Source organism: Belonocnema kinseyi, chromosome 2, assembly GCF_010883055.1.
Source record: "Belonocnema kinseyi isolate 2016_QV_RU_SX_M_011 chromosome 2, B_treatae_v1, whole genome shotgun sequence".
Lineage (NCBI taxonomy): Eukaryota > Metazoa > Arthropoda > Insecta > Hymenoptera > Cynipidae > Belonocnema > Belonocnema kinseyi.
In genome coordinates, this window is record NC_046658.1 from 112,606,857 (window position 1) to 112,620,241 (window position 13,385).

Sequence of the window (13,385 nt, forward strand, 5' to 3'; positions counted from 1 at the left end):
AACCTCATGTCACACAAATGTCACACTTACACTCCTCCCACTTGTGCCAACGTTGCTACACATACAAGAGTACTGAGCACTGCGCATGGCTAGTGTTAAACAGTCATAAAGTTAAGTTTTGGGGGCTTGACCAATCGCGCGTATTTCTTACATGGCTTAAAAATTAAACAATTCACGAAAATATTCGGGATTGGTTCAGATAATTCTTACTTCTTAAAGGAACCGGCCGGTGAAACATAACCTTTACGTGCTCTTTTTCAAGATTTAAACGATTAAAACGGACTTTGATCTTTTGTTCAAATGGTAATAAGTGGGTATATAATATGGTAATAATTATACGAAATATTCATGAGTGCAATTTTTTTATTAATATTATATAACACATTATGTAATTTTGTTTAAGAGAAAAATCCAAACAAATTTAATAATTTTTTATAACAAATTTAAGGCATTTTTCATTATTGAAAAAATCTCATTTTAAATATTTTTTTAAACTAAAAAGTTACGAATTTTGCACAAAATAGTTCAGTTTTCAACCCAAATATTCCAACAAAATTGTTGCAAATTCTTAAGGCAAAAAAGAAACCAAGTTTTTACAAAAAAGTTGATTTTCAATCCAAAAAATATGAATTTTCTAATAAGAAAATTTGAATTATCAACCTAAAAAAGAAGAATTATAAACCAAATATGCAAACGTATTTTCAATTTAAAATATCAATTTTGAAAAAAAAAAATAGAATAGTTAAAATTTCATTTGAAAAAATTACTTTTCAACCAAAAATACGAAATCAAAGAAAGGGTTATATTTTAAATGGAATAGTTAATTTTTTAAACAAGAAAATAAATTTTGAACCCAAAAATATGAATTTTTTTTAACAAAAAAGTTAATTTCAAACAAAACTTTTAATTTTTTAAGTCAAAAAACTTGAATCTTCTACAAAAAAGTTTAATTTAAACCGAAAATTATGAATTTTTACCAAATAATATAATTTTACCCCTATAAAAGACGATTTTTAAATAAAAAATATTGATTTTTAAACAAAAATGGAAAAGTTTATATTTTCAATTAATTTAAACAGCAAAAAACACGCATTAAACAAAAAAGTTAAAATTCAAAACCAGAAACTAAAATTTGCAACCAGAAGGACATTGAAAAGGAGCAGGGGTTCGACCAACATTATTTCTGTGACCAGTCACAGGGATGCCCCCCCCCCCCACACGACATGTTGGAAAGGAGTAGGAGTTTGACCAACATTTTTTCTGTAATTATTCACAGGGTTACACCGCTACATATTGTGCTGTGTTTCTGTGATTTTTCATATTTATCGTCGTTTTTCTCGAAAACTATTATTTGCAGAGTAAAAATGTATTTCACGTAAAATATATGTTCTTAAAAGATCTACAACTTCTATTTGAAGCTTTTTTATACATTTTGATTATTTACTAAGATAAGTACATAAAAACATGATTTTTATGGATTTTTCATGGTTTTCACCATAAAAATCAAATTTGCGCGTATTTTCACTATAATTTTCGTCATTCAGCGAATCAAAATACACGAGTATACGCAGTTTTAAATCAATCGGAGGTATACACTATTCGGAACTGCACCCAAATTAATTTTTAACCAGATACTAAAAAAGATGTATTAAAAAAATGAATTTTCAATTTCAATAATTGTCTATTTTCAAGCAAAAATGTAATGTAGTTATAATTTATATTTTAAAAAATTGTCAACAAAAAAAGGGAGTTAAGAAAATATTAAGTTTTTAACCAAATAGTTTAATTTTTATTCAAGTAGTTGCTATTTCAGGCAAAAAAGATGACGTTTTTACAATTAGATATAAATTTTCAAACCAAGAAGATAAAGTTTAAAAAAGACAGATAATTTTCAACCAAATAGTTGCATTTTTAAACAAAAAAATATGAATTTTCCATCAAGAATTATTTTGATAAAATTAGCCAATAAAAAGAATTAATTCACAATTTCGAATTTCCAAGCTACAAAAACAAACTGTCTACAAACCAGTAGATTCATGAACCCCAAGATATAAATATTTAATAAAAAAGTTATTTGAAAAAAAAATTTAATTTTAGAGCAAAAAAAACGTTTATTTTTAACCCAAAAATATGAATTTTTTACTGAAATAATTGAAGTTTTAACGCAAAAATACAAATTTTAAACTAAATTAATAAGTTTTTTAATATCGAAGATAAAGCTTGAAGTAAAAATGGTATGGTTATATATTCAATTAAAAAAGTGAATTTCTAACAACTGAAAAACAAAAATGAAAAGAAAAAAATTTAAATTTTCAATCAAAACAATAAATTTTAACCAAATAGTTGAATTTTCAAACAAAAAGGTTAAGTTTCTGCAAAATACATAAACTTTCAACTCAAAAGATAAATTTTAAATGCAAAAAATTAATTTTTAACTCAATAGTTCAATTTTCCACCAAAATCAATTAGAAAGAGGAAACTTACGTAAGAAATATTTAATTACGTTGATATATTTCTTTTTCTTTCATAAGAAATGCTTTGTAACACCCCCTCCCCCCCCCACCCCAAAAAGCCTTAAGTAATTAATGAGTGCCTTTCTATAAAATGTAGAAATTAATCATATTAAAATATTGAAATAATTATAGCAAAAGTACAAAGAATGCCCATATGGCTTTTAAGTTTAGTAATACGCATGTACAGTTGAACTCAATGTTTCTTTATTGAAAGCATCTTTCTGATGATTTTTTTGTAGTTCGATGAAATAATTTAATATCTTGGAGATTTATGAAATATTTTGTTATGATATAACTCCACAAACTGCACTCTTTTTATGAAATAACGCTCTATACTTTTTTTATTTTAATATTTAAAATGGTGAGAAACTACCCAAAAGTAATAAACAACAAAGAAAAATCGATTGCAAAAACACTTTAATAACCTTAACAAAAAACCATATTGTGCCATAAATCCATGTTGTGGCGGTTTTTGTAAATTAGAATAGTTTTTAATTTATCCAATTTAAAAAAGAAATACTTTTACACTTAATTTTTTATACAGCATAATGCTTTTTTAACAATAATTTAAATTAGGTAAAAAATGTGAAGCGTGCAGAATAATAAAAAAAGATTCTTCTCAACATTATTTTAATATTTTAATATTATTAAATTCTGTAAGTATTTGTTGATAAATATTTTTCTACAATATTGTCCTATAATATTGTTCTATAATGGCGAAAAAATGATAAAACATTCCTTACAGTAAAATAATTGTGGTCCATAATTATTTTCCTATTATAATATTTCGCTTTGAAATTTAAAATCTAATTTTTCTTAAAAATAAAATCTAAAGTCATAATAAAATTTTACGATTTTTCCAAATAACATTTCGCAGAATTTTTTGAAAATCGCGCCTCCTGCCTAATCGAAAATAATCGAATTATCGATTTGACAATACACGACTGGTGACCCAAGGAATGATGAGAGACGTCAGTATTGATGACCCGCGACGCTGGCAGTGTCAAACGTGAGACAAATAATAACAAAGAAAACTACATTTTTTCAAATGAATATTCTGTTTTGATAAAATTGACTTCTTGGTTTTTATCTTTCAACCACAGTAGATAAATGGGTTACAAGTACATAGGCGACATAATGATAAGAATCTGCGTTCAAATATTAAATATACAAAAATAATTATCATAAAAAGCAAATAGGTTATGTTTATTACAAAATACAAAAATGTTAGGCTCAAAGAAATACAAACATCTCATAATTGAAACTCTACTGGCTCTTTTTGGATTATTGGTGTTTTGCGAGTTCATTATTTATTATGTAGTCCTCTATCAGGTTAGTGATCGTATTTTTAGAATTTATCAATTTAAATTGGTTATAGAATTAGTTTTTGAAAAGGAAAGAATTCACAATTTTGTACGCAACACAAATCAAAAAACGCGCGCTATAAAAAAGAACCCGTTCAAAAGGCGGTTCCGCGAATTGCTTATCTGTCAATTGCAGATTGAGACTTTTAAATTCAATTAGTTTGTGACTATAAAATCTGAGGTCTTCAGAAATTCCTTGGAATAACTTCAAATTTTTTTAAATCACTTGAAACTTGTAAGATGTCAAGAATAATAAATTAAATCTTTATTAAATTTGATTTCAAAATATTTTTATTCCATTTTTATAAAAGCTTCAATATTAAAAATGCAGACTTCACACTTTTTTTCCTATTCCCTCTATTTCCCCCTTTTTAAAAAAGAATTCCTCTTTCCCCATGGTTTCATGAAACTTTCGCTTTTCTCGATTAATGCGAACTGAATTAATGCAACCCAATAAGTTACAACTCGTTATACCACATAACAAAGTACAATATTAAAAAATAGAATAATAGAAAATACTATTTTTATTTATTTTGTTTTATTTATATTATATTTGAATTCATATTCCAAAATGTTGCTTGAAATTCCTAATATTTCAAGTCGAAATATATTACATTTTCTACGTAATAGTTGAATTTTCAATCTCAAAAGAGGAAATTTCAATAAAAGAGATCAGTTTTCAAGCTAAAAAGTTTAATGTTTTAAAAATCAGATGACTTTAGAAACCCGAAAAGGTGAATTTTGAAAAAAAAGGTTGTTTTAACAAAGAAAGACAAATTTTCAACCACAAAAATTAATTTTTATCTAAACAGTTACATTTGCAAGTAACGTTTTGAACTTTCAAGCAAAGTAGACCAATTTTTCAGAAAATAGTGGAACTTTTAACTAAATAGTTGAATTTTCAGCCTAAAATGATGAATTTTTAACAAAATGATCGAATTTGTAATTAAAGAAGATTAAACTTCAACCTAAATTCATGAATTTTCAAGAAAATAACTAAATTTTCAATTAAAGGAGATTAAACTTCAACCAAAAAAACACTTAAATTTCCAATCAGTTAGTTAAATTTTTCAAGCCAAACTAGTTAATTTTCAACCAAAAATATGGCTTTTGCTGTCAAATCGTCGAATTTTGAAACAAAAAAAATTTTTTTCTTATTGCGAATTTACCTAATTTAATATAAAAACAATTATATAAACATATATAATTGTATAATATCTTAATTAAGTATGTATATATAGTTGTTTTATTTATTTAATAAAAATATAACAATCCAATATTGTAAGTTATAACCCAATATATATAATCTTTTTTTCTCTTCAATATTCGACCATTTGGTAGAAAAATTCTTATTTTTCGGATGAAAATGAACTTTTTTGTTGAAAATTCGACTGTCCATCGGAAAATTCGTGTTTGGCTTGACTAATGTAACTATTTTTGGTTGAAGTTTAATTTTTTTATTACAAATTTAGTCATTTCGATAATTATTCATTATTGTATGTCGAGAATTCAAATATTTGTTTAATAGTTCAACTATTTTGTAGAAAATTCGTCTCTTTTGCTTGAGAGTTTAACTATTCAATTTTAAATGTAATTTTTTAGTTTAAAATTAATTTTTATTTTCGGAAATTCGTCTTTTCGGGTTTCGAAATTCAATTGATTTCTGAAACATTCGACTTTATAGCTTGAAAACTGATCTATTTTATTGATATTTCGTCTTTTTCATTCCCATATTTTTGTGAAAAATCCCCTATTTCTCCTGTTTTGACAACATTTTGGATTGTGTAGTAGGGTGTCTCATAAATGCTTTTTTTAGAGTGCAACGATCCCCCAATTTCATTCCAAATCCAAAAAAGAAATTCCATAATTTTTTTTCGATTTTAACAGGTGCCGGTTTTGACTTGAAGTTTCCCATGTAAAATGCTTGGGGAAAAATCACTTTTTTGAGTTTTTTGAATAATTGTTTAGGGTTTTAAAAAATGTGACGGGAAAGTATGGGGGCCAGTTGAGAATTACGCAACGAAGAATTTCATGTATCAAATATATGGGTTTGACACCCCTAACACACTTCCACAAGTACCTAAAAACTACCCTTAAAACAAAAAATGTCAATTCTTCATGAAATCAACATTTTGAGCACTGTATTTTCTTTTTTTTTCACTTAAAATTATTAATATTGGTCTAGTGGAATATTTATTATCATCGGTTAAGTAATTTTCAGTCATTTAAACAAATGGCATTTGTTTAAATATTTTTTTCGAAAATTTATTTTCACCCCTTAAAATTATTACTATTAGTCTAGTTCATTCATTTTTAATTATCTAAACAGATAGAATTTGTAAAAATAATTTTGTTTCGATTTTTTAAAATAAAAATTATTACTGTGAGTCTAGTGGCATGTTTATCAGCAATAATTAATTACCGATTAATTAATCATTGTATTAATTTATTAGTAATATTTAAGTAATAATTTTTATTTAAAAAAAATGAAATTAATCGAACAATGTTGATAAATATTTCACTGAAGAAATATCAATAATTTTTTATTGAAAAATTATTTAAACAAATTTTATTTGTTTAAACAATTGAAAATAAATGAATTAATGTTAATAAATATTCCACTAGATCAATAGTAATAATTTTTAAGGAAATGAACGAATTTTTGAAAAAAAATTTGTTGAACAAATTCCATTTATTTAAATATTAAAAGATCATGAAGCAATGTTAATCAATATTCCACTAGACTAATAGTAATTATTTTTAGGAGGAATAATGAATTTTCGAAGAAAAAAATATTAAAACAAATTCCATTTAATTAAGTAATTAAAAATTAATTAACCAATGATAGTAAATATTCCACTAGACCAATATTAATAATTTTATGTAAAGAAAGACAAGAATACAGTGTTCAAAAGGACGATTTGCTGAAGAATTGACATTTTTGGCTTTAAGGGTAGTTTTTAGGTACTCGTGGGGGTGTGTTAGAAGTGTCAAACTCATGTGTCTGATAGATGAAATTCTTCGCTGGATAATTCTCCACAGGTCCCCATACTTTCCCGTCACATTTTTTCAAACACTAAAAAATTATTCTAAAAACACAAAAAAACTGATTTTTCCCCATACATTTTACATGGGAAACTTCAAGTCAAAACCTGTTAAAATAAAAAAATAAAAAAATAGAGAATTTCTTTTTTCGGATTTGGAATAAAGGGGGGGGGGGGTCATTGCCCTCTAAGCATGCAGCAACATTTTGCAATGCATTTTTGGACCACCCTGTTGTGTAGTCTAAAAATGTTTCAAGACTAGAATTCTGGTCTTTAAATATTAATGGTAATGAAAAATAAAAAATTGGCCAAGAAAAAGTCACTGAATTTTAAAAATAAAGTTTTTTATCCTATTATTATAATAATATTTTCCTATGATCGCTCAAAAATGATAGGAAAATCATTATAAGCCTACACTGAATTTTCCAAAATATTTTTTCGTATGAGCAGATCGGTATATCTTCAATTTTCTCATTATTATGACTGGTTATATTTTTTTTATCAATTATTAGTGCGATTGGCCAATTTTGGACCACCGCAAAGTGGACCCAGACATTTTGCCCCCATCGCCAGAAGAAAGACCCGTACGAGCAATGTTTCTGGCAGACACACACTTACTAGGACCTCGAAAGGGTCATTGGTTTGATAAACTCAGAAGGTTCTATAAAGTTATTAATTTCTTATAAGTTACTTTTGCATGCGCATAAAATTAATAATAAACATCTGCAACATTATTACAGGGTGTCTACCCTAACTGGAAAATATGGAAAACCTGAAATTTTTAGAGAATTTTTTTTAAAGTCAGGTTTTTAGTTGAAATTGAAGTCTTTGGCTGAAAATTCATGTATTTTGTTGAAAATTCGTTCTTTTTGGTTGAATCTATTCTTTTTTTTATTAAAAGGTTTAATCTTTTTTGACTGAAAAATCAATTGATACATTTTTTTATCGAATTAATCTTTTTTCAATAAAGATTTAATTATATGGTTGAGAGTAACTCTTTTGTTAAAAATTTAATAGTTATTGTTAAAGATTCATCAGTTTAATTGAAAATTCATCTTCTTTGTTGAAAAATAAGCTATTTTGTTGAGAATTCGTTTTTTCATTGGCTGAAAATTGATTTTTTCACTGAAAATTTAATTATTCCAGTTGAAACTTTAACTGTTTTGTTAAAAATTTGGTTGTTTCTTTTGTTGTTGTTCTTGAAAACTAATTTTTTTTACTAAAAATATAACTATTCAATATTTAGTTGAAAAATTATCTTTTTTACTTGCAAATTTAGACTTTTTTTGTAGAAATTAATTTTCTGTGCTGAAAATTAATCTTTTTGTTGAAAATTTAATGATTCTAGTTCAAGATTTATCACTTTAGTTGAAATGGTTTTTTTTTTGTTTTTAAATTCAACTATTTCAGTTAAAGGTTTTCTATTAAGTTTGTCTTCTTTGGTAAAAATGAATCTTCCATTCCAATTTTGTTGAAACTTGACCTTTTTAGTTTAAAATTCAGCTATTTGGTTGAAAATTTGTCTTGTATTTGATGATGCAAATATTTCGTTGAAAATGTATGTATTTTGTTGAATAATCGTCTTTGTGGTAGAAAATTAATCTTTTTGATTGAAACTAAAACCACTAAGTTCAATATTGAACTCTTTTCCCAAAAAATCACATTTTTGTTTTAAATTCATCTATTCCAGATGAAAATTCATCATTTTATTTAGAAATTCGTTAATTTGATGGAAAATTTTAATTCTTGATGGAAAGTTAGTATTTTTTAATTTTTTAATTTGACTTTTTTGTAAAAAATTCTTTTTTTTGAAAACTAGCTTTTATTGGTAGCAAATTAATCTTCCTATTTGAAAATGAATTTTCTTGTTTAAAATTTCATTTTTTCGCCCAAAAATTCAAATGTTACAATTAAATATTGATCATTTTAGTAATTAAATCATCATTTTGTTTTAAAATAGAACTACTTGTCTAAAAATTAAATCAAATTTGTTTTCAAAATAAATCTGTTATTTGTTGGTGAAAAAGTAATTTTTTTAACTGAAAATTTTAATCATCCATTCGTAATTCAAAAGTGATCTTTTTTAGTTCAAAATTCATCTATTTGTTTGAAAATTGATCTTTTTCTGTTAAAAATACAATTGTTTCATTAAGAATTAATGTACTTTTTTAAACTCGTCTTTTTGGTAGAAAAATCAACTATTTGGTTTCAACTATTTCTACTTAAAAAGTTAGGGAATTTAAGTGGCTTAAATTGATTTTGATATAGTAAGCACATTTTATGTTTTAAATTTGTTAAAAATTATACCTGAAAAAAACCTGGAATTATCCGGGAATTTTTTTTTTGAAGATTTGAGTAGACACCCTGTATTAGTCATTTATGAATTTAAGTCTCGCTATATTTTAACCAAAAAAAAGTTTGAAAGCAAAATAAAAATGCAAAGTCTGTACTTAGGGAATGGCAAATGTACAGAGCTTTCCAAACTGTGATGACAATCCATTGTCCAGATGTTGTTTTTATATTAGGTTGGTAGACTTTTAATAATAATTATGTAGCCATTTTTGTGAAATTACTCGTAAACTTAAAAGCGGTATTGTTTTGAAGGAGATATATTCGATGAGGGTATCTGGACAAATTCAGCGGAATTTGATGCTTACATCGACAGGTTTAAGTCAATTTTTGCTGTTTCCGAGAATACACATCTTTATGTTGTGGCTGGAAATCACGACATGGGTTTTCACTACGGTAATTTTTTATCTTCTACATATTTGTAAAATAAAGAACATTATCCGGGATTCCTCATATTTTATAATTCGCGCGTTTTCTGAATTTTGAAAGTCTTCAATTAGAAAGCATATAATTTTCAAAATATTTAGAATAATTAAACTTAAAAGTTTCACAATATTTCACACGATATTTAATATTCGGCGATTTCGAACGGCAAAAATGACAGCGATTTTTTTTATAGAGGTCTCATTTTTCAGTAAAAAAAATCAGTCACTTGATACTATATGATATGATATTTGTTAATAATATACTTATTGTCTTTAAAATATCCATAAATTTAATTTACATTTATATTTTTAAGTGCAATTTTAAAACAGCTTAATCTTTGAAATCTTGAAACTAAAAAATTTACTTAAATTAATTTTTGAAGGTTTCGAATTTTAAATTTCACAATATTGTACTATTAAATATTTCAAAAATTCATATTAAAAGCCCTAATATTTTTTAATTTGATTATTTTATATGTAAAGCAATTTCTAATTGAACAGATTAAAATTGTACATTTAAAAAATTGGAATCATATTATAGCAATATTGTTTCGTATTACATTTTTAAATTTGTTAATTTTTAATCTAATAGCTTTAAGTTGTTCGATTTTTAGTTAAAGATTTAAACAAATGAATCATTTTAAATTGATAAATTTTCTATTGCAAGATTTCATAAATGAATAATCATTCTAAAGGAAGATTTAAATTTAAAAAAGTAAAAATTGAGTTTAAAATAAAAAAAGATCAAAATTAAACTACCTGAAATAGCAATTGAAATCAGGAATTGAATAATTTCGGTAATTTTAAATGTTTACGATTTAAAAATTCTGAATTCTTATGTTGAAAGCTAAGTTTTAAATTTTGCATTTTCGTAGGTTATAATTTTGCAATTAAAATTGAATTTGTTGAATTTTAAAAGTATAATTAGCAATTTTAAAATTATTAATTTTTAATGTTTAAATTTACTTCAAATAATTGAAAATTTTGTCTAATCAACTTTAATGTTAAATTGTAATTTTTTTACGTAATAAAAATTTAAAATTCTAGAATTTTAGAAATTTCAACTTTAAAATATTTAATTTACTTTTCAATTTTAAAATCTCAAATTTTAATCGTTTTGAATCTAAACTTTCAAACTAAAAAGTTCAAAATTATTTGATTTTTAACTCTTTAAATCATAAATAATACAACTTCAATTATTTTTAATTTTAAATTATCAAATTTTCAAAATTCTGTTCTTAAAATCTTTAATTTTTAACGTTTTGACATTGTTCCATTTTCGGATTCTGAACCAGAATTCATTCAATTTCATGAATCTTCAATTAAAAATACATTTGTATAATTTTTAGCGCTTTTTCTTAGAAAGGATACAATTTAGCTTCTTTTTATCATTAAATTATCCAAAATCGTTCTATACACATATTATTTTAAATTTAAAAAACTTTCAACTCGAAATTATTAATCCATGTTTCAAAAATGTTTAATACAGAATATTAAAAAATTGGTTTGATAATTGATTTTTAAGTTGTTTACATGATTCAAAATAAATAGATTTTTCTCAAAAAGGTTTGTTGATGCCTATCTTTTCTCGCAATTATCATATATTTGAAAAAACTGTGCGTTTCGCAAAAAGAGTATATTTTTCTCTAAACTGGGAAAAATCATGAATATTTACGGGGAGAAAGCCGGGGGTTCGATTTTTTTTCAAGTAGTGGTCACCCTGATTATGCTAATTTACTTTTAATTAATTATTTATCCACAGAAATAACACCCTATTTAAATCAGCGATTTATAAACGGTATGCAATCCCCCAGTGTTCGGAGAGTCAGTATTAGGGGAAATCATTTTACACTTATGAACAGTATGGCGTTGGAAGGAGATGGTTGTTTCCTATGTCGACCAACTGAAATTGCCGTAAACAAAATTTCTAGTAAGTAATAGGTTCTAAATTTCTAAAACTTGGAAGACAGATCATAAGAAATTATATTTCTTTCAGAGCATTTGAAATGCGCCAAGGGCGTAGGAACCGATTGTGCGAAAAGCAGTTCTATAAAACGGTACAGCAGACCCATTATTTTACAGCATTTTCCAATGTACCGAGAATCCGATAGAATATGCAATGAATTGGATGAGGCCCCTGTGGATATAAAAGACATCAAATTTCGGGAGAGATGGGAATGTTTATCAAAAGAAGCTTCTGAGCAGGTGACACGAAAATTGGTTTTATTTAAAATAGAAACGTTACATTTTATTCTGATGCAGTCTGAATTTTTAATATTATTTCGCTATTATTTTGAAAAAAAAATAAAATAAAGAGATTATTTGCTCACAGTTCCCCGCTAATGCCACTATTTCATTACTTTTTTCCAGAAAATATTTTTATTTTAAATAACAAACAGTTGAATTGAACCAAAAAAGATTAATTTGCAAAAAAATAGTTTAATTCTCAAACAAAAGAGATGAATTTTCAAACGAATAGTTGCATTTTTAACTTAAAAGATGAGATTTATGCAAATCATTTGAATTTCTAAACAAATAATTACATTTTCAACCAAAAAGATGACTTTTCAATAAAAAAGATAAATTTTCTACCAAAAAAGATGAATTATCAACAAATTACATATGTTTTCAAATAATAGTTTGAACAAAGGATATGATTTTAGACAAATTTTATTTTATTAATTTTTAGCTTATATTTTTATAGTTCGCAAAAATTTATAATTAAATATGTTAGTTTTTAGACTGAAAAAATCAATTTTGAACCGAAAAGTAGAGTAAATTTTCATTGAAGAGAATTTGATTTTCAATAAAAAAATAATTTTCCAGATTTTCTAGAATTTTCAACTTGAGAATGTGAATTTTTTACAGAAAAGTTAATTTTTTATCATTCAGTTGAATTTGTAACAAACTAGTTAAATTTTCAGTTAAGGAGTAAATTTGTAATAAAAATAAAAAACTAACGAAGTTTAAAGTAAAATTATGAATCAACAAACAAGAAATTGAGTTTCTACCTAAAAAGATGTACTTTTAACGAAAAATGTAGTAATCATATTTCAATAAAAAAGATTATCACTTAAAATATAAAAACAGTTGAATTTAACTAACAAAAATGAATTTTTAACAAAATACTTTAATCCTCAACTACAGCCGATTAATTTTCAACGAAACAGTTGCATTTTTAACCAAAAAAAGGATTTTCTACCAAAAAGACGAATTTTCTACAAAATACATCATTCTTCAAACAAATTATTAAATTTACTACCAAATTGTTGAATCGTGGAGCCAAAGTTTCTACAGAAAGAGATCAATTTTCAAACCAAAAAGATAAATGTTCAAGAAAATAGTTGAATTTTCACCCAAAAAAGAAAAACAATCAACGAATTTTTGAATTTTCAAGAATGATTTTTTAACAAAATTATTCAATTTTCAACAAAATAAACCAAAAATATGAATTTGTAATAAAAAATTGTTACATTTTCTTATTGGATTCTATTAATTCAGTTCGCATTTAAGTTAGAAAACGAGAAAAAGAAGGGAATATGGAAAAAAAGCTGTACAGCTTGCGATAAATAAATAGGAATTTGGATAATTTACAGACTAAAAAATAACATTTTAAATAAATATGTATTTTTACGTATTTCACCATATATGGGGTCTCAGAAAATGTCAATGATTTTATCGTTTTTTAAG

General features: G+C 24.9%; 1 protein-coding gene across 1 annotated transcript in view; it reads left to right on the forward strand.

Moving 5' to 3' along the window:
- Nucleotides 1-3,514: 3,514 nt before the first annotated feature.
- LOC117183131 (metallophosphoesterase 1-like) overlaps nucleotides 3,515-13,385 on the forward strand; it is a 50,973-nt gene continuing 41,102 nt past the window's right edge. The window contains exons 1-6 of the mRNA XM_033376328.1: nucleotides 3,515-3,845; nucleotides 7,434-7,579; nucleotides 9,376-9,446; nucleotides 9,526-9,666; nucleotides 11,458-11,625; nucleotides 11,692-11,900. Coding sequence (XP_033232219.1) covers nucleotides 3,738-3,845; nucleotides 7,434-7,579; nucleotides 9,376-9,446; nucleotides 9,526-9,666; nucleotides 11,458-11,625; nucleotides 11,692-11,900 — 843 coding nt within the window. The 5' untranslated portion in view covers nucleotides 3,515-3,737. The remainder of the gene's footprint in view (nucleotides 3,846-7,433; nucleotides 7,580-9,375; nucleotides 9,447-9,525; nucleotides 9,667-11,457; nucleotides 11,626-11,691; nucleotides 11,901-13,385) is intronic.